The following is a 27,519-nucleotide window of genomic DNA, read 5'->3' on the forward strand; positions in this document are numbered from 1 at the left end:
TTTTATTAAATTGGCAAAATATGTGATAAAGAAAGCTAAACAAGCCTACAGTCAGCTGTGCCAAAAGCAAACAAGTGTTTTCTTTTAAATGCTAAAATAATGTGCAAATGAGGCTTGGCAAAACTAAAATGCAGAATAATTCCAAAACTGAAGTGTGTATAAAATTAAAGTTCAAGAAAAGAAAAGTCACACCATCCAGCTGCAGTTCCACTACGGAAGGGATTCATCATTCCATGGGTAAGTAAATCCTCAGCCGTTTTTTCCTGTCTTTGGCCACAGTGTATGGCTCCTTCAATATGGTTAACTTAAGTGAGAGACTAGATCCCTGGCCCTGAGCTGGAGCAGATGATCCTTCTTTTTTAAAGCTCTTTTGGGGTTAATTTTCACCTACCTATACTTACTGGTTGAGAACCAGAAAACTGTTGTACCAGCACAATTGAGGGCACATTGTGTTTTCAGGGATAAGACAACAGGTCTGGACAAGACAGCCAACTCTGTACACCAGCCTCGCTGCCTAATGTTACAGATGGCATAAGTATGGGCTACCTAGAAGAGTGAACAAATGTGAAAGAAGAGGAGACAGCCTTGGCTCCACAGTTGCTGAGCTTCTTCAGCACCCATGGAATGGCCATCAGGGTTCATCCTTTGGCCACCTGAAGCAGCAGTGCCATATTCATGTTGGTTGGCAGGCAGCTGGCCCCACAAAACTCCGTGTATTTTCAGTGTGAAATATAGTTAATTCAGTGTTCTGTTTTAAATTAAGTATGTGTAGTTTCTCCTCCTTTCTGCGTGTATCCTGTCTTGAGTATTACATAGCTGCAGTTTGCATTTTATGCTTTTATCATGCCTACAAGCTGTGTAATTCAGAGGAGAGCATGGGAAGACAAAGTAATTGCAGTCATATCAGAAGGTAAGTTGTATTCTTCATTTTCATACAAATAGTATAGGAAGGCATAGAAACATGAAATCTACCCCTAATGCAATTGCTCCTGTTTTGTCTGGTTTTAATACCCTTCAGTGACAAACACTCCACAATCCGCCCGAGCAGTCTTCTACAGCACTTAATTACCTTCACAATTTTTTTCCTTGGTGTCCTATCATGATGGATAGCAATTTTCCTGTAAGCAGGACATGGTTATCACTGATATAAAGATCTTTCATTGTCAGGGCTCCATTGCTGTCTTTCAAGCTCATCATCTTGTTAGGAACAGAAATTTTTCAGAGATTGCTGGCTGGCAAAGCATGGTGGCACTTTACACCAGTGAAGAACTTTCTTCAAGTACACTCTTTTACAAGTCTGGTGACTGCAAAACATATACATGAACAAAGTGGGCATGATTATCTCCTTAACTCACTAACTAGATGTATAAAAACTGGCAAATGTCACTTCATTACAGTGGTAAGAGAAAGAAAAAACATCACCGGGCAAAGAGGCAAACAAGAAAGACACCCAGGAGCTCTTGTGTTGAGAACCTTAATGACTCATTCCCTAGGAGAGGGAGACTTGCAAAAAGCAGTTTCCCATTTTCAGTGGCTGTAGCATGGCTCAAGCAAGGACAGGATATACTCCTCTGGGGAGAGTTTATCCAACTAAACACAGACATTGTAATGAAGGCATCTGCAGCTGAGCCAGTCCTCTGGATTCCCTTTACAGTTAATGGAAAGAAAGAGTTGGTTTTAGGTTCTGACTTTAGGTTGTGACATCTACTTTTGGATGGGATGCACCCCAGAAATGCATAATTTGCTCCACTGACTACAAACTGAACCCAAGATAGATAGCTTGTATATAGACATTTAGACTGTATGCATTTACAGTGAAGTGAGATGAACCTTTCTGCTACTGACTTTTAACATGAACAGTTTCAATGGTAGGAGTCCTATTATTCGCAGGCAAAATCACAGCCTTGTTTTGATTAACTTTTTTTTTCCTTGAAGCTGCAGTCTATTAACATTCACTCATGCAGACTGTAATGGTGTATTGTATATTCTTTTCAAATCTTATGTAAAAGCTCCAGTGTGTAACAATGTCATGGTAATTAGAATCACAGTTTAGACTATTCTGAGACATTTTCTGCTTGGCTTGTGCTTTTAAAATGTTATTTCTTTTCATTTGGCAGACACACTGTCAAGGATACAGCTAGGTGGGGGAGATGTGTAAATCATCAACTAAAGTTTCTATCCTAGTGACACGCCAGGAAAGTCAGAATCCCCCTTAACTCTGTTTTCATTATCAACTCATGAGAAAACTTCAAGATCAAGCAAAGAGGGCAGAAACAGAGACTGCCTGGTAGCTCAGGGTGCAGCTGAAGCTACACTACCAAAAAGCATCTCCAGAGGAACTCCCCAGGCCACCTCATGGAGCAGGTTGAGAGCATGCAGCTCTGCTTGCTGAGGAATACCTGCTATTGCAGTGTCCAGGTTCTGCCGCTGCTCTTCTAGTCTGCTTCTGCCTCCAAAAAGAAGCCCCACGCTGAAGAACTGGATGAAGCAATCAGTAGATTAGTGTTAGAGAACCAGCAAGCACCTCATTAAGGTTTTTGTAGCAGGGTCATTTCCTCAAGACATTCTTGGCCCTGTAATGAATTTCTTTTGATTCCCAGTTAAGCTGTTTATATCTTTCTTGTGCTCATGGCCTTGGTAGAATAAAAACACACCTGAGGAGGCTGCTGCCAATACCAATGTGAGTTACTACTGTTCAATGTAGCTCCTCCAGACATGCCTTGTCCTTTGGATAAGGGCTCTACTTTTCTAACCAGTCACTTAGAGTGTGAGAGCAGTTGGTTTGACTGCTAAAAATTCAGTTAGCTGGCATTGTGGAAACTCATAAATGTTGGCCAAGCAACCTGGAACAGTTTGAAAGGAAAATGAGTGATTAAATGACAAATAACAAGATATACATTGCCACTAAGCTTTTAAGAAGCAGGAGAAGGACTGGAATACCCAGAAAAATTAATGTGGAAGTTTGATGCCTCACAAACCTATCCTAATTGCAACAGGACCTGGCAGTGTAAGTTGTGTGCAGCGCATAAAACAAATGTGTTTGAGTACTGAATAGCAGTATGGTTAAATCCAAGAACAAGGACTTTCAAATTGGACAATTGTATTGTGCATGAATACAGTTAAGTGCTTTGTTTTGCTTTAGCAGCTTAGCTAAGTTACATCAGCTCCCTGTATTTTGATTTTCTCACCTCTAACACTGAGATGAGAAACAGGTACACAGATTTCTTATTCTCCTCAGCATGAGGAGAAGCCTTGGTCAAAGAACCACACTGGAAGTGATTTCTGCCTCTGCTGAAGTGAGAATGGATTAGCTACCACCAACCACCTGTCACCATTATTTTGCCTTGGCAGGTATGATAACCAGTCCCTTTTTCCAGTAGAGTTTACCTTTCATTTTAAGGGTAGGAGCACCTTAAAACCACTGTATTCATGAATAAAATATGCTGCCCTACAAAGAAACCATTTCCCCTCCATGTCCAGTGATTGTCCTGACAAATTCATCTCAGAAACGTTGCAAAAATAATGAGACGTAGCTGAACACAAGGACAGAACTTGGAAAAAGAATAAAGTTAATAAACAAGGATTGCGGGAAAGCACAGGAGAATTCTTTGTGAGACAGACACATCATTCAGAAATGAGAAGATCTTTAAATGGCCGGGATGTCAGGAGGGCATTAAAAAAACATTCTGAGAGCAGACTTCAGCCCAGGGCAAGCACAGCAATTCCCTTAACTTCAGTACAATTTATTTCAAGTCAGTCACAAAGACCCCAAATGTATATGACACACTACTGCAGCTATGAGGAGCTGGAGAGGTGAGTGCAGGCCTACAGGCATACCTGCAGTATCCCCCACCACCCTTGAAGGAAGTCCCTGGGGCCTGCTCAGCTGCAGAACCCGGGCCCCAAGCCCTCCGTCTGGCTCTTCCCCATCCCCTTCCCCTACAGTGGATGGCTCAGGAGCACTGGCATGCCTGCTGCCCTGGGAGAGGGGCTCTCTCCGGTCCCGCTGCTTCTTGTCCTTGTCTCTTGTGTAAGAGAGAAGCACTCATCCGGGCAGGTATGTGGGCAAGACATTTATTTCTCCTGGTCTGCTCTTAGGGGGGTATTGCTGCTTGCTTCAGGCAAGCACAAGACTGCCAAACCCTGCTTAAGGAGAGTGGTGAATTCATGCTGCCCAGGGAGCGGAACTGGAATTGGATGAAAATTGTGGCATTAGGTCAGACGGTAATTCACACACATTGCTCCCTCCCACGCCTGGCAGTGCTGCTGAGGAGGACCGGGGTGGCAGGGCCTGACTGTGCCCATCTCCCTGCAGGGCTGGCCCCATTCTCAGCATCCACCCATAGGAAAAGAGGCCAGTGGGCATGTGGCTTGGCCCAGCCGGATGCCCCTCCTCAGCTCCCCACCTGCCCTGGCAAAGACTACCACTCACTGCACATTTGTTCACTTTAGCTAGAGCAAATAACAGCTTCCAGCACCAAATGTAAGCCTCTGTGGCAGATTACTATTAGTGTATTCTTACGTTTAATTAATGTCCACAGGATCTACTTAAGACTCTATGGAAATTCTTACTTAAGTACACAGAGAGCTGTTTTGGGGCAGCAGTATCAAGCTTGCATATATTCAGCTAGTAGATCCTACAATTTAAGCACATACTACCTTATCATATGAACTCAGAAGCTTGGATCTGTGGCATTTGTTCACTTCACTGCCATTTTAAAATCAGTCTCAGGAGGCTCTGGTTCTCAGGATACAGTTCAGACTATCAAGCCATAGAGGAAGTCCCATATGACTTGCTAAAGGATTGTTAACACTGTCAATTCATCAAGTTGATTTATATTTCTTTTTTTCACCAGCTTTTCAAAAGTGTCTCCTCTTTGCCGTTTTCCATGTCAGACTGAATGATGTCATTCTGGCATGTTCGCCATTTGCAAGTGTCAATAGCCAGGAAAATTAAGGATAAAAAAAGTCCTCCTGCAAGTCAACTCTTGTTCTTTTGGAGTCAGAAACTAGGGATTAATTTTAAATTGGCTCAGTACTAATGATGTATTCAATACTTATGATGCATTAGAAATTCAAAGCATTACAGCTTTGCTATGTATGTTCCTATATAAAATAGTTGTGCTAGTCAAAATGACAAGGAAAAAACCTCCAAACTTCTCAAGATGACTTAAAAGATTTTTACTTGGTGTTTCTTACTTGTGCTGATGCTGTGATAAAAGCATGTTAAAATGTTCTTCTCTATACATTACTTGTCACAATAATTCCCTTAAAGCAAAATTATTTATTTTCATAGCAATTTTTTTCATGTTGGGAAACTTTAAACTTGATGTAAGAAAATACCTGAGGTAAGTTCCAATGTTAGTAAATAAATGCCAAGAAGGACCAGGCTCAAAGGCAAGCTACATTAAAACACAGATTCCTTAATTTGCAGGATTAAAATTTATTGAATTTCCTGTATTTTTCATCCACTAATTTATCTTCTGGGACTCACCTTTAACATTGCTACAGAAGCTAATGGTACCTGTAAATGCTCCATATATAAAATGAAATTTGTTCATAATCTCATAAAGTGAGAAAGAGCATCTTTACACGTGAATGAATCATTTAGTTCACACAGAAGACAAATTATCTCTTTATTCATTCACAGCATGCACAGATCCTATAGATGTACATTCTGTCTTGTGCCATGACTGACCTGGAGTTGTTTCCTCCTAAATCCTGCTTACTTGATGGATGCCACCACTGTTACATACTAAACTAATCCCCCACCATTACTGAACTACATTAGGTTCTAGAACCTATTAGGTGATGAGCTTGAATGTCTCTATTTCCGCTGTAGCTCATGCACAGAACTTCCATGCCAGGCTATATTGGTAAACTGTAAATCAAATTACTGTGTTCTTCTTTCCTGGTAGGTGTCATTTCTCTGAACAGTAATTCTGACTGAATTATTATCTAAATGACTGAGGGGTTTCATAATAAAACTTTTTTTTTTTTTTATAGGAAACTGGGCAAAAAAGGGTATTTGTTTGTTTGGTTGTTTTTTCTTTTTCATTTGGTAATATGTAGAAGTAGCTGTGCTACCTACGAAAAGTTCACGGTGAATTTTCTGCCCTTTCAAATATCCCCCTCAAAACACTTTGCATTTACCATTATTATGTGCGATTTGGATCACTGCCTTTCTGGTTAGTTCCTGCAGAACTGGCACAAGAGCAGAACATGACAGATCCAAAAAAAGATATTTCACATAACTACTCCCTTTCTAGAGCATTTTAATCTTTATTAACAAAACACTTCAAACTTTGAATTAAGTGATTGGAGCTCCTTGGCATTAGAAAACAGCTTTGAAAACCACTGTTTTAGCTTCCAAGAAGAAAAACCTTACTACCAAAAACATTTCTGTTTCCAACTAGAACAGTATCTAGCATAATGGGATGTTGTAGCAGTAATTCCTGTCTCTTGGTGAGTGTGGATAGTTTTCTCCTCCCCAGTAACAGCAGAGGAATGCAGTGGAAGGGTCAATTTTGAGCTTGGCAGAACACGGTGTATATGATTTTAGGCAAGTTGTTCAAGACAACGTCCAAAAAAAGGCACCAGGCAACACACTGCATAACTTCAGGATCCAGTCTCCTCTTACAGAGCAGGTGGAGGGCTGCATGTCTTAGGAAGCGATCCAGCATAAGCAGGGAGCTGTCTAAACCTAGCTAGGAGAGATCAGAGTTATCGCTGAGCACAGTAACTGGAGCGGGCGCCTGTGAGGTGCCGTCTCCTGCCTCCTGCTGAGACAGAGAGCTGTGGGCAGGTGCAGAGGCAGAGAGCTCAATGTCCAGGAAAGCGAAAGTCCAAACTTCTCCCAAACACTTCAAACACACATTTCTCAAGTTTCCGTTCCTTCAGCATTAGGTGACAGCTGACAGGGCTTTTAAACAGACCAAAATTGGGGATTTATATGCTTAAAAGTTCTGTCTGCGTCCCACATTAGGCATTACAGCTAGCTCAGCAGTTCAGCAGCACTGAAACCTGAAAGCTAATTTCTCATTTTACCTCAGCTATTTCACCGTTACCCTGTAATGTGCAGAGCAGGTGTGTGCTAAATCCTTTATGTATCTGGCACATAACCATTCTGCATTCATCCCTTTACTTTTAAAAGAAGAGTAATATTTCCCTACTCACAGTAACATTGCAAGACTAAATACATAAATGCTTTTGGAAGAGTTCAGGTAACACAGACACTGGCATTGTAAAACTAGTTTGAAGTACAGCTGTGCTACACAAGGTCTAAATAATTCAGTGGCTTAGAAGATAAAAAACACTTTCAAGGGAAGAAAAATTAGACACACAGTCTTTCTAGACCACCACTTTAATTCCAGTTGAGGCCTTTCAGCTGATGAACTCTACATCCAATTACACTAGAGTGTATTAAGAACTAGTAGTTTATTCTAGTCAGAGGAAGCAACACAGAGAATACAGAAACAGTTTTCTTGGTACTATGGCACGTTTGTTGATTGAGCTAAGGAATTAATTTTTAGTATGAAGTCTGAGGCATTTCCAGAAGAGATCTTGTGAGAGTTGAGTGTCAGACAATTAAGTTTCTGGTGGTACTTTCTAAAAACCAGTTCCGTTAGCATACATGAAGTTAAAAACCACTATCATCTTCTTAACATCTTTAAGCAGAGATACCTTTATTTCTTAATGACTAGGCAGCATTGAAATCGGGAACCTGCTTTACTGAGAAACCCTTCATCTCCATGACTGGCTGTCAGCAGAAGCATGGTGTTGTAAAATACATGTTACAGGGAAGACAGGGGTGGGCACAGCAGGCTGCAGGCTCCTGACCCTGCTCTGGGCTCTAGGACCCTCAGCGCTTCGCTGACTCACATCGAACTTGTGGGATGTGGTGGCCACATACAGTGGCCAGAACAAAAAGATGAGGAACGGATGGTTCATCCTTGATGGCTCATCCCCATCTCCAGGATCCCTAACGGCCTGACATACACTGGCAGCTAGCAAGCTGAACTCAAACCAAACCAGGCACCCCCTCACAAGCATGCATTCACATTGTGCCATGCAAACTGGATGTGGAAAGTGTCTGTAGGTTATAACACAAGAGAAATCAATCTGCAGGCCTCAATGTCATCTCTGGTTTAGGCCCTGTGCACTTCAATTCAGCCCAGCCAGGCCTCACTTGGCCACGGGCAGGACCAGCGCAGGGTGCCACGGAAAAGATGATCACACGTCTCCTGGTGTGTGACCTTCGCTTCCGAAGCGAACACCGACTACATAAACGCCAAAGCCAAGCCGGGAAAAAAGCGAACGTCCTGACCCTCCGCCCTGGCCAGCTCCGGTTCCCGGGGCCTCGCGCCTCAGGAGTGTAGGCTCCCGGCCGGCACGCACGCGTGGGGAACAGGACCGGACACTGGGACCCCTCGGCGGCCCCAGCAGCACTGCGGGGGGCGGGCTCGCTTCCCCGCCGCCAATGAGGGCCAGGGCCGTCACAGCGGCGCGTCACGTGGCGGCCGCCAAGATGGCGAAGGTGTCGGAGATGTACGACGTGACTTGGGAAGGTAATGACGTGCCCGCCGAGGCCGGGCCCGGCCCGACCTACAGACCCCTGGGTGCAGGGTGAAGGCGGTCGAGCCCCTTCAGTCCTGCTGCGCGGCGGGGACGAGCAGGCAGCCGTCTGTGCCCGGCAGCCGAAGCCGGGCGGTGGCGGGGCCTGTGGTGACCGCGGCTCCGCTGGTGGTAACGCGCACAGAGCCTGGAGAGCGAAGCCGCCAGCGCCTGCCCCCATGGCTGGGGGGTCTATTTCGCTGCGGGATGGGGTTGTCTCCACACACACCGGTGCGGCGGGGCCCAGCAGCTGCCTCCGTTCCGTGCTGACGGAGCCCCGTTTCTCCAGAGCCCGGCGGCGGGTTCTCTCTGCCCGGCTTCCGACCCCACAATACTGATGTAGCGCGTACAATAACATAAGGCTTCTTGTTTGGTTGAGCAGTTTGTGTCAGTTCACCTCCTGAAGCGCCCGAAAAATACCTGATGTTTTCCAGAAATTCCATGGTGTGCGTTTGTGGAGGAGCTCACAGGAGCTCTGAACTGACATAAAAGCTCTTGAAAATCCTGCTCCCCTGCTCTTTGTAGCATTCACATGTTTAATCCCAGTAATTAATTATAGCAGTACATTTTGAGGTTTACTTGACGTTCCCAGTGGCTCTTCTCTCATAAGCAGTACATGTTCAGATACGAGTTCATACAGCACTCAAGCGTATTACTGTCACATACCAAGAACAAATTCATGCTTCTTCATAGTTTTGGCTGTAAAAGGGGAAACTTTAGGTAGGTGGTCCCGCATGTTACAAACATATTGTAGAGTACATAATGCAGAGAGCAGCTGTATGATCCTTGTTTTTATATATATTGTTTATATATATATATATTTTCTGCCAGTCTGTGAAGAAATAAATGAGAAAATAATTCCCAGATTATAGATTATTGGTTAGTTTAGGTTTGTAGTATGTGGATAAGAGGAGGAACATTGCATGGGATGTATTTTAGCAGATGCCAGTCACTTGCTGTCAGAAATAGTGGCTGTACTGGCTTTCCTGCATCTTTTCTGCAGGACTGAAGCAAGACAAAATGGAATTTCAGATATTCAGTTTTCAGGTCAAATTGCATTAATCTCAGAAAATATTTTATCTTGCGCTGAAGAAATAAGTGTTATAGCTGAATGATTAAGGATGAAGAATAGGGCTTTCTTGTCAGTATGTTTTGTGGTCAGTTTACAGGTAGTTTTGCTTAGAAATCTGGTTGCATCACCATGATGTCATTAGAATAATATAGCATTTTGGGAAAAGCTTGGTTGCTTGTTCTTGTATATCTTTTTTGAGGAGGTACAGCTGGTGGTGAAGCTCAGCTTGGGTAGAGTGCAGGTAGGCCACTGTTTGGGCACGGAAGTTGTATGGAGTGTTCCTTATGTTATCGTTGGGCTTTTTCAGAGTTGCCCTAAAACAGCTTGTGTAAAGAACTTCTGCAGTTTTTATTTTGCTTGAACATACATTTTTATAAAACCCAGAGGTTTATTTTTTTGCTTTGTTTTTAACCTGTTCTCAGGTGTCAGAGATTAGAAAGATGAGATTTTTTTCATGGGATAAGTGCATGCATTGTGAGTATGTTGAGCATGTCTAGATTGTTTTGGCTGAGAGTATTGCAGAGTTGGTATCTTTAACTTCTAGTGTAAAGGCTGGGTATAGAGTGCTCAAGTTTGCTGGTCTGGGAGTTGGCTCATTCATACGGGAGGTGAACTTCCTACTCTTAGAAATAACCTAGATATTCTATTTCCAAGAATCTTGATGGACATCTGTGGCATTGTGCTATGTGCATAGTTTCAGCATATTGAAAGAGAAATTTTTGGGGACCAGCTGGGGAGTTTTGTCATACCAACTTCTCAGTTGGTATATGCCATTTTATATACAAATGTAGGAGTTGGGGTGTAGGGGAAGATCTGTGCCGGTACAAGGGGCTGTGTCTGCTTTAGAACGATGCGTTTGAAAAATTTTGTATTTCCTCAATTTTAAGAGATGCAAAATAAAGTGAAAATGAGTGGAGTCCTGCAACAGTCCATGCAGAGACTCTTCTCAGGAGGAAGGCATAAGTTTCTTAAGTTTTGTGGATCATTAAATTAGTATTGCATTTTTTTTCTTCTTCTGCCTTTTACTTAAAATGAGGTATCTCTCAAACCAACGAGCCTCTCAATAAAGCCACATTAATGAGAATATGTATTTTTACCTTGTTTTTATGTCATCAGCTGATACACTGTTCTCTGTCCTGCAGTTTTTTTTCCATCACTGTAAATTCTTTACTTGGGTGATGAATGCTAGATGTGCATTCTATTAATACATGATTCAGACACTTTTCCATTTGGAATCACACTGGAATGGAGGCATTGATAATTTCCAAGTAAATGAGTGGGTAGAAATCAGACAGCTTGTTTATCTTTATGCATTTAGCTTGTCAGCTTTCGTGAATGTGTTCTCTCACATTCTTGCTGTCTAACTTTGGATTTCCAGGGACCATCATGTGCCTAGAACCATTTTACTTTACCCATGCATGTGAAATGTAACCCTGTGGTGGTTTTGGTTGAATTTCAAAATACAAAATGTAGCACAATAACAGTCTTATGAGCGATCCGAGATCACTTCAGGTAGATGGAAGAAAGTTCGGTGCTTAATTTTTAGCTGTCAGTTATGTTAACTATGTGTTTTGAAGTGCAAGAAAAACTGACAGTGTTTAGATCTATGGTTGTGTTTGGTTTTCCAGCTGTTTTTTTTTTAAATTTTGCTAAAAAAATATTGGTAATTGTGGTACCTTCATATTAGTAAAGCCACTATCTAGTAATGAAACCTATTTTCCTTAAGTTTCTTCAAAATTTATTCTTGCATATGGAACATCTACATGTATATAAATGCATATGTGTATATAAAATCACATTCTTAGCAATTTCCTCATCCAGAGGATAAATAAAACCTGGGCTAGGTAGTGCTCTCTAGGTGACTTCATGAGTATGAGCTGGCTGTCTTGGGTATCTGATCATAGTAAAATGTAAACTTGAAACACAAATCCTAATGCTAAAATGAACTGTTTTTTTTTCATCTGACCTAGATAAACAGTGGCAACTTTTATACCTTTGGGCACTTCCCTGGTGTAGGCGGCCTTTGCTTCCATGTCTGCCTTTCTTGAGGCTCCTTTCCATAGGAATGTGTAGATCGTGAGTGGAAGCTCACAGCATTTTGCTTACACTGATAGACATGAGCAGTGATTGAATTATCATGGTTTTAATAATACTTCCACTGTAAATTTCTTAAGTAAAATTTATCCACCTGGAGCAGAAAAGCAATTTTAGTATTGTTTGTAAATGCAAGTGTAAAACTACTTGAGAGAAATCTCTTGTAGCATATTTTTCCTAAGCAGGGGGAATGTCCATTAACTTTTATTGTTTATTGGATAAATAGGTGTAAGGGTTTTTTACTGCATATATTAATAACCTGAGAGACCACAAACTTGGAAGTTGAATCGGTAATATTAGAGCATGAGCACAGTTTGTGGGACACAGTTTCAGAAGTCTGGTATAGCTATCTGTTCTCTAGTAGTTTTCTAATACCAGTAGAAGTCACTTTCTTAAATCTAGTGCTCTCTGTACCTATTCTCCATATGCATATTTTCCGGAAATAAAACTAAGATTCCATTAGTGTCTGGAACTCTCGATATTTTCTTTTTATTTATTTCTCCCTTTTGCCCCAGATATGCGTGATAAAATGAGGAAATGGAGGGAAGAAAACTACCGGAACAGTGAACAGATAGTGGATGTTGGAGAAGAGTTGATTAATGAATATGCATCTAAACTTGGAGATGACAGTAAGTAAACAGTCATTATTTTCAAAACTTCCATTGTCAGATTTTGTTTTCTCTTTTTAGTCTCTGTTCTGTACTTATGTGTTGCCTTTCTGTATCTGCTTAGGTTGATGGAATATATATTACTTTCCAAGTCTTAGTAGGCTGCCAGAATTCCTAGATTTTTTTTTCTTTCCCACATAGGGGCGGCAGTGAAAATAGATGGAGTAACTCTTTACGATAGGCATAAAATAAGTGTAATAAAGTGCTGTCAAGATTGAATAAGTTTGCATATTAATCTTACATGGGTTTTTATTTAAATGCTCATTCTTTCTTTTTTTTTCCCCTTTTTTAATATTTCAAGCCATTTAATATAGATATTCTTTAATACATTTCTCTTATTGTGCTTTAATTTTATTAACTGCTGTTATGTAGTCACAAGGGGATTTTAGCAGCCACAGCAGTGCATTCTATTTACTAATAACAGTTACTGTATTCCGTATGATTAATTTTATTTAGTTGGTTAACTTGGTCAGTTAGTTTAGTAAACGAACTTTAATTAGTAAACTAACTCCATGTTCATGGAATTAAAGTCCACATAGTTACTTCAGGAAGACTGCCTCCCTCAGGTGAGGAATCTTTCAGTATTGATTTTGGGGTTCTGAAGGTAGAATTTGTTTTATATCAATACTTTGCTTTGGTTCTGTCTTGTACCCTCTCAGCTGCAATTCTGTTCTGGACTTCTTTCCATTCTAAGGGGCTTGGCCACTGCAAATGTTGTAATTTTTTTGGATATAAATACATGGGTTGTCTACCCATAGTATCATGTGTTGAAGACACCTCTGCACGTAGCAGTGAGTCATGAAGTGCACTTGGAGGTCCAGTGCTTGAAGCAGATACTGCACTTGTGTGGGGGTCTTGCATTGTAGCTCTGAGGAGCATGCTTGGTTTTAGACTGCGTAGGCTTAATACACCCACCTACAAGAAAGTTGTAGTTTCCTACTGCTTTAGAAGAATTTTGAGAACTAACCTTGATTTTTACTTCCTTCTTACCATATTGCTTAGTAATTTATGAGAGTTATATTTCAGTAAGGAATTGATGAGGAGTCTGATATACCTCTCAGATCTTGCTGATGCCTTTTTGAAACACTATTCTCAGTAATAAGGGCTGAGTTATTTCTTTCTTGTCAGGGTTGAGTTCGTCCTTCTTTTCAAGTGTCGTGGATATATGTTATCTGTGTTTTGTCTATATCTTTGTATGTATTTTTACATTCATAGAAAATATCGATATATTACATAATAAAGGTAGAATATGTATTTTACAAATAGTTCCAATGAAGAGGGTTGACAGGCAAATTAATGCTTTTTTTTTCTTTTATATACCTAACAAGAAATATTATTTTCTTTAAAAAAGTAGTGAAAATTCTCATCATAGAAACTATGTTTTAAAAGGAGAGGACTCTTGTTATTGCTATTTCCATATTGTATTTTTATTTTAGATTTTTGTTTTGGAGGACATTTGTTTCTGTTTCATTTCTGTGACATATTGAGTGCACCTCTTTAGATTTACATGAGATCAAAGCACTTGGTGCTTCTAATACTTATATTGCATGTTTCCCTCTACCGTAACCTTTCTGCAACTTGTAAAGCCACGCTGTTAAGTTCTTTACATTCAAGAGCTTGGTAGGCCTAGAACAGAAATGATGTAATCTGTCCTTGATTTAGAGATGATGTTCAACTCCAGAAGACAACATTTGTGGGACTTCAGCAGTGAAAGAGTTAAGGGAAATTTGTTTTCTTTGTAGCCCAAATGGCTGTTCTCCAGGTCTGATCAGAGAGCAAGTCCTAATGGGGATCTGTTTAGAAGACTGCATCTATAATGTTAGGAAAAGTAGAGAATTAGAGCCTTTTTGCCTTTCAAGATGTCAAAAGGTACTTTTTTACTAAATCAATAAAATTGCTTCAATGCCTTTTTAATTAGTTCCAGCAGTTTCTTAAAATGTCTCTGTCTCAGTAGTGATCCACGGGAGTAGAAGGGGGAAAATACACAGGCAGAATTCATTAATCTTATTTCCATTGTAGGTGTTTCCCATTATCTTAAAAAAATCACTTATCTGCATGTAATGTCTCTTTTGTGTCCAGTTTGGATAATATATGAACAGGTGATGATTGCTGCCCTGGACTGCAGTCGAGATGATTTGGCATTGGTAAGTTTTCAAGTTGACTTTCTCTTCAAACCTTAAAGTATTCCTCCTGAGTGTCTCTTTCAGCTAGTTTCTTGGACAGTTACAGGATATTCTGAACTCCATAACTTGGTCTTCTAGCATATCTGTTGAGAAGTACATTGCTGGGAAGAAACTACCATCACCTACCTCTTCTCATGTGTAAATTTTGCTTAGACAGATCATGTCTCTTCCAATAGCCACGAAAATATTTACAGCTACTCTGGTATGGGCTAGATGTCAAGAATAATATTGAAGTTCCCATGTTGTACAGAGAATGTTTGCTTATTGGAAACCTCTCAAATTATATTGGGGTTTTTGAGCGTTTTGAAGTAAAACTTCCTGTCATGTATGTCATATTATGTGTGGTATTGGCTATCATCAAAGAAGGTCCTTGACATACCAGAGCAGGTCTTCAAGATGAGTGAGGGGCTGAACTACATAATGTATAAGGAAAGGCTTGAGAGATCTGAGTTTGTTAGGTCTTGAGAAAGCTAAGAAGGGACTTTATTGCTATTTATTAGGTATGTACTAATGAGAAGGTATAAAGAAGGTGGACACAGATTTTAGTAGATTTGCAGCAAAAGATAAGCGTGAGAGACATAAGCTACAACAATGGAAGTTACAATTAGATACTAGGAAAAAGTTTTTAACAGTGTGGTTACCTAGTGAGCATTTTGCGACAAATGCCCTGGGATCTCCTTTAGAGATGCCGAGAAACGGACTGGGAGGTGGCCCTCTGCTCACTTGGAAGCTGGCTCTGTTTTGAGTGGGGATTTGGAGCAGGTAACCTCCAAAGGTCTGTTACAGTCCAAATTATTCAGCGATTCTTGATAAAAAATATTGTTAATAGATATTAGGGCTTAGTTAATTTGTATGGAAATTTATTTGAATAATGCAAATAACAGTTTTAATTAAATGAGTTTATTTAGAACTCTTAACACCTGTTCAGTAGATTAAAAATAAAAAATCCCACCAGAACAAACAAAAACCCCAGCTAGGTTTAGCTGATCCTTTAAAGGCAGCAACTTAAAAAGGCAAAAAAAAAGTGTGTTTTTCAGGAAAAATTTAATAATCTTTTCATCCCTCCTTCACTGAATGCTGGGGGAAAAAGAAACCCCATGACCTTGTCTTGTGCCTTGAAAGCCAGCAAGCTTGAGCTTATTCTCAGTGAAAAGAAAGGTATTTTCAGGAGTCCAGGTCTTTCATTCTTCCAGTGCGTTGCTGTCAGATGGCAAAAATACCCCATAAAGGCTTTGAGCTTCATGTGGTGTCATTTGGGTGAAACTTAATGGTCTGTGATATACAAGGGGTCAGCCTAGAGGATATAGTTGGGAGAAGAGCAGTTTGAAAGTAGGCAGAACTAGACAAGTTTATCTCACATCCCACACATATATGGTAAAATGGGAGTGCGCTGGAAACTACAGCACAACGCTCTGAACGTGTCATGAACCCACTGAACTTTCCTTTCCTTTGTTCCTCAGAAGAAAATACTGTTGTATAGCTGCCTGTTTAAACAAAACAAATAGACTTACTGTTTAAATAAATACTTTTCTGTGTTCTGATTTATACCTAAATCAGTTTTGGTCTTTATTTTCAGGGTCTTTTTAGGAAGACTTTCACAAAATTGTTGAGGGAGCCAGTGTTGAAAGATCAGTTGTGAGACACTTTTTACTAACGCTGGCAGGGATTTTACATTTCAGTTGCTGTGCCCTCTTAAGGATTATTGCTTAGATGAGAGAATGCAACAGTTTATATGCAGCTCAGAAAGGAGGTTAAAAGCTTAGAGGGAAATTTATTTTTTTATTTTAATTTAATTTGATTGATTTATAACAAAGAAGTAGTTAATTCAGACAAGTCAACATCATATGTGGCTTTTTGCTACAGCTGTAGCCTCAAAGTAGACAAACAGCTTTGGAACTTCTGTTTTTTAGCAGTGAGTTTTTGACAGCTGTGATGCATTTTGCTTAGGGGGATGGGTCTCATCTGCTCTGAATGAGGAATCTGAGATGGTTTTCAGAGTCATTTAGCTGAATTTTTTCTTTTTGTTTTTTTTTTTTCTTACTGTTGTCCTCTCTGTCCTGTACAGAATGACTGTGCATAATGCATGCCCCTACTGCAGCCAGCCTATTCCACATGCTGTTCTAGTGCAATCACCTACTGTTGGCAGGCACTTGCACTGCCAGTGTTTCACATACTGAAGTCCAGGTTTATATTTCTTTGCCTTTGTTGGACCTTTAAAATTTAAACCTGATGTGATTAAAAAAAAAATCAGAAAGCAAATTAACTGCAAATTAAAGGTTCACATACAAATGAGATTTGCCATGGTAACTGCTGAGTTTCTGAGAGAATCTCCAAAGATTACTGACAGATAGTGCAGAATAAATCCTTAATAACACAAATGATTATAGGGATTACAAGTTAAATTTGAAAAGGGGGCATTCAGTGCTGCTGAGTCCAAAATATTTTGAAGATCTACCTAGTGTGATTTATTCATGCACTTTTGTTTTCAGAGGTGTTACAGTGAGTTGGTTTTGACTGTCTCACAGCTTTTTATGTCACTTTTTGTGACTGATTTCTTAATCTACAGGAGTTTATTTTGGCCTTGTGGCTGCTGTGTTTGGTTGAATAATGATTGCATAGTTGGATCTAATGTGAACAATTCTGGTTTTATAGTATTTCTGCGCTTGATTGCTACTTCATCAGCTTTTTTTATATTGTCAGTGGGGATGGTGAATGTCCATCTGCAGATTCTGGAGCTTATGTTATGCTTATGCAAATGTTACAGTTTCTGACATTTCAAAGTTTTACTGCGGAAAAGCAGTAAAAGTCCATGTTTTTATACTGAAAATCACTGTCATTCAAGATTCCCAGATTACTGGGCTACAGTGTGGATTTATTGTCTGCAGAAGTTCTTTTTTAAATCCAGAAGGTTGTTTGGATTGTAAAAGCTTGAGTGAAACTACTTTTCTGGAGTTTGAGATAAGATTTCCCATCTCTTAAGAATGTTCACAGATCAGTTCAGCTATCCGTAGTGTGCTGCTAAGTACATACAGTTTTTATGACAGTTTGTTGTCCAGTGCAGCAGCAGTTCACCTAGATGTCACTCAAAGTGCCAGTAAACTGTTCCTGTACTAAACCTGAGCCTTGCTATGTGCTGCTGCATTGTTATAATCTTGTTTCATTGCAAGTTAAAGTGGTCATGATGAAAATAGTCTGTGCTTACTTGAAGCTATGCATTATTTCCTTGACTGATGTTTCCCTTCTCTCTTCCTTCTGTATTTTTCTGGATCCGGGAGAGATGTGACTGTTTCTCTTTGCTGTGCACTAGCGGTCTGTTTCTGTACAGAAGCAGAGAGGGAACCTACTGATTCTTACTGTTTTTTTTTTTTGGGGGGGGGGGGGGTTCTGTATAATTCGTTTGATCGGTGGATTTGATAAAATGGAACAGATTATGTAGATGGCCTCTGCTGAAACTTTAGGTCTGTAGAACAACTTTATAAACTGAGTTGTCTAACTAAGTGTTGGGAACAGGAGGTTTGTCTGTGAAGCTTTTAATGTGATTCAAACCACTGGTCTTTTAGGGAGCCTGTGGACTGTCCTGCTTCCCATTATAATGAGTCAGCTACAGGCTCTGCAATGCTGTCTAGCGACATTCACGATATGGTTAGAGTTAATTTGCTCTGGGGAAGTTGTGACTCACTCCCTTTTTCACTAGTCCAGAGAAATCTGCTTGTGATGAATTCTTTTTATCCAGCCCAGGTGTCTCACTGATTTCAGGAGTTAGAAGCTGTGCTGCTTCTGCCAGCAGGCTCGGCCCACGCCAGTGACAAACATTTTCTTTGGATTTCAAAGTTTTATTTTAAAAATAAGCACATACCATAGTATGAGCATAGTTTTTCCATTGAGAGATACCCATTTATTAAAGAAGCATCACATAAGCTCTTACTATCTTTGTTTTGTTTTTCTACTGTCTTCTGTTATTATGAGGGAACTAAGTAGACTTCAAGTTTTAATAGTATCGGAACTGGTTTAGTACATGAGTTTAATTTTCTAGACAAATAACTATGTCCAAGAAAGCCTGATGATCTAACAACCTGTATGGAAGATATTTCTTAGATTTAGTCTTCTAACAGAGTTTCAGTTTCTGAGCTTCTTTTTGTCAATACATTTTAGTGATTAGTGCAAAAATTGCTGTTTGCTTTTACTCAGAAATGCCATTTCAGGTTATTAAATTATCAGCCAAGGGCTTTTTTTTTTTTCGTCCAGCTTCTATGTAGATAATTGTATTCACAATAGTATCTTGGGTTTTATTTGTACAGTTTTGTCTTCAGGAGCTAAGGCGGCAGTTTCCTGGGAGCCACAGAGTTAAGCGATTAACTGGAATGCGATTTGAAGCTATGGAAAGGTAAAACCTGAATTGAAAAAAAAATGTGCTGTCTGGAAAGATGCTTGCTATTTCTTAAAAAGGCATTCAGGCACTATGGAAACATGTTAAATCCAGGCTGGGCAGTTTCTTTGTGGAAAACAGTGGTGGGCATGATCATATTGTAATGTTTAGACATTTTCATTGCATTTTTGCATGTATTATGCAGTGTTATTTTTTTGCCATCTTCCAATAAGACTTCATAAAGTGAAAAGGTCTTACTCGACAGTAAAAGTCATTGTACAATACAACACTAGACACTTTTTTGGCGGAGTCCAGGAGGTATGAAAATCAGTGCCAGTGTTTTTTTGCCTTCGTTGTTACCCTGTGTTCCTAATCACTGCAGGATATAGCTCTTTTCCCTTGTTTTCTGAGTGTGGATAAATCCAATGGAACTTAGTGAGGATTAAATCTATCGAATTCGTTATCGAAACAACTCAAAACCTATACCAAATAGGATGGCAGAACCTAAGAATTAAACTGACCGTTTAGAAATATCCTGTTATAACAGTGAGTTTAGTAGGAATTATTAAAATAATGAACATCTTAAAACTTTATAGCTTTCCAAGATTAATGACCTCAGTGTTTGAGGTTGTCCTTTATTGTCTGCCTTTCTCCTTGGATGCATATTTGGTATTAATATTCTGTTCTAAAGCAGTGTCAAGGCAACTAGGTGTTTCACATTTCTCACTCACTTCCTATCAAATATGCATTAATGAAGAATTTCCATTAACTTAGCTCTTTTTCTGTTTTCATTTGATATGGGGTAAGAAGACGGTGAGAGAACGGCAGATTTTCTCCATTCCCAAAACCTATTCAGAATTGCAAAAGATCAGAATTCTGTCCAGGCTTATGTGACTACATTGAAGATAATAAGTGGGAACAGATCTCTGTAGGAGATCACTGCTGCATGAGCATTATGTGTTATTTCAGCAATGAAGTGCTATTGAGCCACAGTTTTCCAAAAGCACTCAAAAATTCTTGACTAAATGTCTCTGTCATGTTAGATCCTTGAGATTGGAATATCAGGGGAGCAGAGGCATTAATGAAAGGTGAGGTTTCATCTTCATAGATTTTCTCCAGAAGTTAGAGAAGATGGAGGCTTCAGTTCTGTGTTGTTTTGAACAGGAACCCATTTGCAGATGCTCTCAGCCATGGCCTGGAGAAGCCTGGTTCTCTTCCCTTGAGTATAAATGATGCCTAGGGAGACTTAGGCTGGAGGGTATCACATTTTCAATTGAAGAATTAAGCTTCTCATTAAATTCCAGGTGACTTCTAGAATCTAGAAGGATCGTGCTTTCCCCAGCAGAAACAGGAAATCATGAAGGACATTCCTGTAGACTGAGATATCTCTGCAGATACTTGCTAATCAAAAGACTGCTTTTCTGAAAATTCACCTGTAAAGCTGGGATTATGGCCATCCTGTTCAGTCTTGTAAAAAATATTTGATAAAGTAGCAGCTTAGAGAGAACATGAATACAGCATTTTACAGCATGTCTGCCAAGTCTGTAGCAGTCACCTTCTACTGATTTCTGCTTTTGTGCTTGATTTCTCATTTGTTCTCATATCTTATGGTAACTGGACTGGACAGCTGAGCTATGCTAATGTTGGCAGTGGTTAGGGAGCAGTGAGAGTACGTAAATGGTGTTGAAGGTGAGAATGGGATGTGTAGTATCAAAATCAGCAGTACTTCTGAAAAACTAGTTGTCAAACTATACATGAAGACACAATATATGCCCTAGTTATGCGGCAATAGCGCAACAGCTGTTTAGTCAAATGTGTTTTAAATTGAATTATTTGGATCATGTACACAGCTGGCTGAACACACGATCTGTTTCCCAGTTCTAAAGCATTTACAGCAGGTGGGGTAACCTGTTTTGTGCATACTGCAAATAGCAGAGCTAATAAATAAAACCTATGTAGTGATGGTGGAGAAGATTTTTTTACAAGATTTCTGGTATAGTCAAGGATTGGGCTCTTGTGTGAATCCTGCCAGTTTACTGTATGTGTTTGCTTATACTTTGTAAAATCATAATAGAAGAAACTTACATGAAGTTTTAAATTACAACTGTGAAGTAAAAAGTCATTATTTTGGGTGCCCTTTCAAATTTTAGGGGTTCTGTTTCTTGGGAAGGGTGAGAAAGAGAATTGGGATGTGATAATTTGATCTATTGGGTAAAAGAAAAAGAGGGAAGAGGGAGGAGAGTAAGATACTGGGTGTAAGATACTTAAGTTGCTGCTGAAACAATATTCCATGAAACAATTACTATGTACTTTTTTTTAGGTAAATAAAATACTGCTGTTCATATTTAGCACTCAGGAGAATTTTGTATGTGTAGTTTGCTTAAATATGGTCATTATTAAAAGTTGCAGAAGGGTTATTAAGTATTGCAAGGACAGTCAAAAAGTCAGGAGGTCTGCTTTAGCAGTAATAATTGTGAATGATTTCTTTGAACAGGTATGATGATGCTATCCAGTTATATGATAGAATTTTACAAGAAGATTCAACTAACACAGTAAGTTCAAAATAGTTTTCTGAACTGCAGTGGTGTTTTGTTTGAAAGTGTGCTTACATTTTGTAGGTTTCTCTGTGGGAAAAACGTAGGCCTGTGTTTGTTTCATATTATAATCTGTATTACCTTCATTAATAAAAATGAGATGTGTTTCATGATGAGAAGGCACTTAAAGTGCTTAAAAACTGAGTTTAGAAGATAGGATTATAGCTAGCAAACTTCCGTGCAGTCTTAGTAGGGTTTAGATTGGGCCTTTCAGCTTTTACATTTTCACTAAATACTAAGTATTTAAAGGACTAACACAGTCTGCTATGTGTCTTCTCTCTTCGTAATGCTTGATCTAGCTCAAAGATTAAGTATGAATACACTCAGGTAGTGCTTGAATAGCAGTTATTTTGACTTATTGTCTGGGACTCTTCACTAGCTTTTGAATCAAAATGCTATAAAGCATGCCAGTCATATAAAACAAAATCTGAGACAGGCTGTTCTTTTCTTCTAAGCGGTTTTTGAACACTGGTTGTAAAACCACCTTAAGCTGTTAGATGCCAAAAATTAAAAGTCTAGGGATACTTGTAGCAGTGTATTTTCATGCATTTTTTGCCACAAGGATAAAACTAGAAATAAGAAGCTGTGGAGTTTCAAAATCTTACATCACATGTTGCAGTCAGTTATTATTAACCTTTGTCTGTCAGCAGGTATATGCTTGACTCTGTTACTTGGTTTCAAGGTTCTCTTTACTGGGTAGAACTCCATGTAAATGCAGTACTTGGGATATTGCAGATGTTTTGGCATTCTCATGTAAACCTTCCTTGCTGTGTTTTGAACCTCTGCCTTTCTCCAGTCAGCTTGTTAGTGTGGTTTGCTGTTCAGGAGGGGAAGACCCACAGGAACACACATAGCAGGTTAAGTAGAATTGAGCCAGAGCTGGATATAGATGAAGTACTATCACTTAAACTAAAATGAACCACTGGGAAACAAATTTAAAACAAACCCCCCCGCCACCAAAAAACTACTGAAACCCAACAAACCAGAAAATTATTTTCAAGGTAACACATCTGAAAATGTTAATACCAAGTTAAGGATTTGGATGACAGTGGTAGATAAAACTGGCTTTTAGCAGTGATAGAACTCATTTTTTTGGCAAGGGTAAAAAGAAAAATTTAAATTCTTCACTCTTGTTTTTCATTTTCCCCAGAGCAGAACTACATAAACTGTGTTCTGTGTGAAAAATGAAGGTGATCTGCTTGTCCTTTGAGAGTCTGTAGTTTTTGAGTAGACATTTTGAGCGCAAGGTGCACAGTCGTCTGCAGTAAATGTTGGTGGATTTTATCAGTGTAGGCCCCAAAGAGTGTCAGAGACACTAAGTCTTCAGAGTCATGTTTAAAAAGTAGGTGGAATCCATTTACAGTGAAGCCACAACAATAGGTCACCCGGGTGCATGTTTCATGGCTTACTGCTGAAGCCAGTGGAAAATGGAGCACCATATTACAGTGACTTCTGTAGTCCACACATCTTTGAAATATGCATTTTTGGCAACTTTACTCTTCAGCTGTCTTAACATGGCTTTCGTCATCTGAGTGGTTTGGTTTTATAAAACAAAATTATATATTTAGGTAATATGTATGGCTATTGCTTAATTTGGATTTCCTCCTTAACAAAATCATAAAGATCTGTACAATGTTAATATTTAGAAGCATAAGATGTAAATATTAGAACAGCTTCATGATCTCTTGGATTTCTTAAGATCTGAGAAAAGAAGTGGGGAGTGTTAAATGCAGAGCAAAAGTTTCTTGCTATGTAACTACAGAATAGGTTGGCTAAGCCTTGCATGTGAAGAACAAAAGTTAAATAGAAATTTTTGATAAATTGTCATGTGCAGATGTCTTTGTGCCTTTTACCTATTAATTATTTCCATGAGCACATGTGGCTCCTGTAGGAAAATAAGTATTTCAAGATTTTAAAAAAGAAACTGTTGCTGAGTTTGTCTTGGCACTCACCTTATAGCAATTTCTTCTGGCCTGCTGACGCATGGAGTTGCTTATGTACATTAAACGTTTTGGCAAGTGCTGTAAGTGAAACACAGACATTTCTTCACACGAATCATGTAGAAATCATACTTTGCATCGACTGACAGATTCATATAGAATAATGAAGAAAGCTTTTCCAAAACATTATTAATTTCAGACACCTTGTAGACTTTTCCATTATGAAAAGTAATGGACATTTACACTTTTGGATGAGGTTTTGTTGCATGCAAAATGCTGAAATTAAGGTAGCAGTAATTATTTTATTTAATTTCTTAGAATAGAATTCAAAGTAATCTTTGTGTTTAAAAGATTGATCATGTCTCCACGGTTTATCTCACTCTGAACCTACCTGCTGAAAGAGATGATTCATTTGACAGTGGAGCAATGTTAATGTTGTCAATTCAGAGATCGTGTATCATTTATCAAAGCATGTAGATGTTGAGTAAGAGTCTGTCCCTTCTCTGAAGAGTTTAACATTAATGAATGAAATGTGACTGCTGTGAAAAGCACAACTGGTGTGCATTTCAGTACGATAATGATGGGAACCATTTCCATTCTTGTCCATTTTGGTTGAAATGAAGGCTTATTAGAGCTGTAGTTGGCAGATTACTCTGCTATTAAAGCTGCATAACATCTTAGGTTGTAGGGCTTTTTTAATTAAAATGTAATGTGTCAATTGAAAATCTTCATACTGATGCTGAACAGTGGCTGAGTTGTTAGTACATCTTCAGTAAAATGCTTAGTCTGTTTCTTAGAACAAAATAAGGGAGGCATTGGGTTTTTAGCAGGATTGGTAGTAAAGACTTTTGGGTTGTGGGTTTTTTTTTTTGGCTATTAACGTATTTAATTAAGGAATCCTCATCCTGCTTTGCTTTGGAGGAAAGCCTTTTATTAGATACCTTATACTTTTGTCAGTCAGGCCGTTCTTGAAGTGTCCTGTCAAGGAGTGAAGAGAAGATTGATGATGAAAAAGGAAATTGAGTTCATGTGTTCAAGACTTAGGTTTGTGTCTGATCCACTACTGTCATCCTAATGCATATGCAATTTTTCCTGATTCTGTGAAGAAGATTGCAGAGCACATGGTCAGCACCAGGGGAAAGTGAAATACGGCACGAAGTTCTGCCTTAATTCTAATCCACTGAAAATCTGATGTGTTTACTGGGATAATTCTTCTGCTGTTTTTCTTACCGCTTTTTCAGCTAAGCTTTTAATACAAGAAGACGTCGTATATGCTTGCTTAGCTTAGGGCATGTGGATAATCTCATTAACTTCATGGGTCTAGTAATATAATTGTGTGGAGGGAGAATTAAGAATTAGACTTTTCAGAACAAGATAGTGCTCTGGGTGAAGCTGTTCTTTCAGGCTGTGTAAAATACTTCACTAGCAACTCAGTTGTTTATGGGAGTGAGCAGGAACAACTGCATGCATATGGTCACACGAAGTTACACTTTCCCATACTGTTTTGAGATTCTTTTTCTAGCGAAGCTGGACATTTTTCAGAAGAGGCACAGGAGGTGGTTGAAGACAGGTTGGAACAGTGATAATTCTGTAAATTTCCTTCAGTAGCTGTGCATTCATTTTGAATGTTCTTGCAGCTTTGTACATTAATCTACAGGATGCTTTAAGCTGCAAAAAAGAAAACTTCTTACCAAATGAAGTATCTACTGATGTGGAATTTTTTGGGCTGTTGTGTGTAAGTTTCATTAAATATATCGCTAGCTCTGCCAGGAAAGACACAACAAGTTGTATGCTTAGATATGTATAGTGGTAGTTTTAAAGGGAGTCAAATAAGAAATCTTGGCGCTGTGTCTGATGCAGGATGGAGTTGGTGGGAAGTGTGAAGAGCTTCAGCTGCTGCTTCAGATAGTCTGTAAGAAGGACCAGTGGTTCAGCTGAGGATGTGCTACATGGATCCTAAGGAAATGTTTTCTTCTTTTGAAATTAGAACTTCATTCATCTTTTATGGTTTTGTCTTTTATTACTGCTTTTTGAACTTGTGTAAGTTTGGGGTGCATGTGTCTGCATCATTCAGAAATAAGGTTTCAGAATTTATTCACGGAGTAGACAAATCTCATTTTTTGTAATAAGTTATGTTCAGCATTGCTATTTATGCTTTGCCATTATCCCTAAAGGTGCAGCTTCGACTCAGCAGCTCTGTGCCTGCATAGATCCATTTGAAAATTTTGGCCTGATCTGTCTTCCATGACTAATGTTGAAAGAACTCTTAAGTCTAATTTTTTATTGTGGTTGTAGTCAGATTACGTGGTATTTTTTGATGTTTGTAATTCCTTCCCTTTATCTTTGTTGTAGTTGTTTACAGTTTTGTTGTGATTATTTATACTGCTATTTGAAAGGAATTATTTTGGTGTATCAAACCCTTAGATCAAAACCGCATTTTCTAAAATGTGAATGCTTGATATTTATAAATTTATAAAATTGAAGAATTTCTTTTTGAGGTGCAAAATATAATTTGTTTAACACTGTAGCAGTTACACAGGTATGAAATTTTGCATTAAATATCCAATAAGCAAGGTTTCAGTCCCTGAAAATTCTCCTGCTAATACTTTGCAAGCATGAAATTTAGAGCAGTCTTAAGACTCTGTTTTGGTGTGTTTGACTAATCAAATGCAAAAATTGATAAATGTTCAACTTCTCACTTCACTCTGAGTCTACTTAGTGCTAACTAAAAAGAATAATGACAAATGGAGGATTAGTTCTTGTGCCAGATTAGGAATTACTAGTCCTTAAAAGAAATATCTTAGAAAGGTTCTGTGTTCAAAAAAATAGGTGATATACTAAAGTACCTTAGTCCATACAATACTGATTATGGTATAAATGGCATAAAGTGGCATATATCTTTCAATTCAGAATGCAGGATTTACAGAATCTAGTGTTTTGTTTTAAACTCTGGAAAACCGATAGGGGGATTTCCACATCATAGGTTCTGCATGGTCAAATACTGCAGATCTTGTTGCAGCACTGAAAGTTTTGTCTTTTGATTTAAAGTGGAAGGAGAAAGGAGCTTGAGTTCATTTTTGTATTAGGCTTATTCTTAAAAATCTCACTGTGATGTAAAGAACCAAAATGTAACTCTTGAACGTTATTTTTTAATCTGTATTAACAGAATTGTCACAGCTATCTTAGAATGCTTCATAGATTTCAAATAATCTGAGATCTTGTAGTTAAGTTTCTTATTAATATTTTCAGTGGACTTTAAATTAATGATTGAACAGATCGGTACTCTGCAATTTGCAGTTTTGTAGTATCTTGCAGTAGGTCCCCTGAAAGCGAGCTTATATTTTGAAATGTGAGATTTATATTAAAAACTAGTAAGATGTGAAATTGGCTGGTTTTCTTGTATCAGCTGATACTAAGGCTGGTAATAAATTGGATATATGAGGTAAATGCTATGTAAAGTTTCTGTAGAATTGATAGGAGTCTGGCTTTCCATTTCAAGTAACTGTTTTTTGTCTGCTGAAGTGGTTGTTAGTGTGCACGGTAAAACACTTTGTTTAATTTGATGGAAATAAAACTTGGTGCTATGTGTGTAAATGGTGGTTAGCGATGCTGCTGTCCTCAGGATACTCAGTCAGCATACTGAGTGCAAGTTCCAGCTCACTGAGGAGGAAGCTGATAAACACAGGGAGCCAGAGAGTGGCTCAGGAAAGATACAAATCAGAATAAGAATTAAGATGTTTACAGTGCTCAAAATGGCCTATGTCTTGATTTTAGTACAGACTTTTTCATATATGGTTTTGTTAAATTATTGACTACTGGAGTCACTGGATTTCAGTTTTCCTTTAAAAAAATACTGATAGTTTGTATGATCCAAAGATAAACTAGAAAGTCAGATGGAGGAGTAGTCCGTGAATATAGATAAAAGCAGTAGTGGTTTGTTTTTCGTGTCTTTATTTTTAGCTTGCCTTACTACTCATGAGTATCGCTGA

The 27,519-nt window shown here is 38.9% G+C and overlaps 1 protein-coding gene across 3 annotated transcripts in view; it reads left to right on the plus strand.

Annotated features, from left to right (window-relative positions):
• The first annotated feature begins 8,474 nt into the window (after window positions 1-8,474).
• The window catches only part of EMC2 (ER membrane protein complex subunit 2), a 35,776-nt gene continuing 16,731 nt past the window's right edge, over window positions 8,475-27,519 (plus strand). Inside the window, exons 1-5 of one of the 3 annotated variants that reach the window (XM_061373391.1) lie at window positions 8,475-8,567; window positions 12,295-12,408; window positions 14,527-14,591; window positions 18,929-19,014; window positions 21,491-21,548. In XM_061373391.1, the coding sequence (XP_061229375.1) occupies window positions 8,480-8,567; window positions 12,295-12,408; window positions 14,527-14,591; window positions 18,929-19,014; window positions 21,491-21,548 (411 nt within the window). In that variant the 5' untranslated portion in view covers window positions 8,475-8,479. The remainder of the gene's footprint in view (window positions 8,568-12,294; window positions 12,409-14,526; window positions 14,592-18,928; window positions 19,015-21,490; window positions 21,549-27,519) is intronic. The other 2 variants (XM_061373392.1, XM_061373393.1) reach the window with 2 other exon arrangements.

Source organism: Neopsephotus bourkii, unplaced genomic scaffold, assembly GCF_033783945.1.
Source record: "Neopsephotus bourkii isolate Nb327-2 ecotype Australia unplaced genomic scaffold, CSIRO-AGI_Nbou_v1 NB_1630, whole genome shotgun sequence".
Lineage (NCBI taxonomy): Eukaryota > Metazoa > Chordata > Aves > Psittaciformes > Psittacidae > Neopsephotus > Neopsephotus bourkii.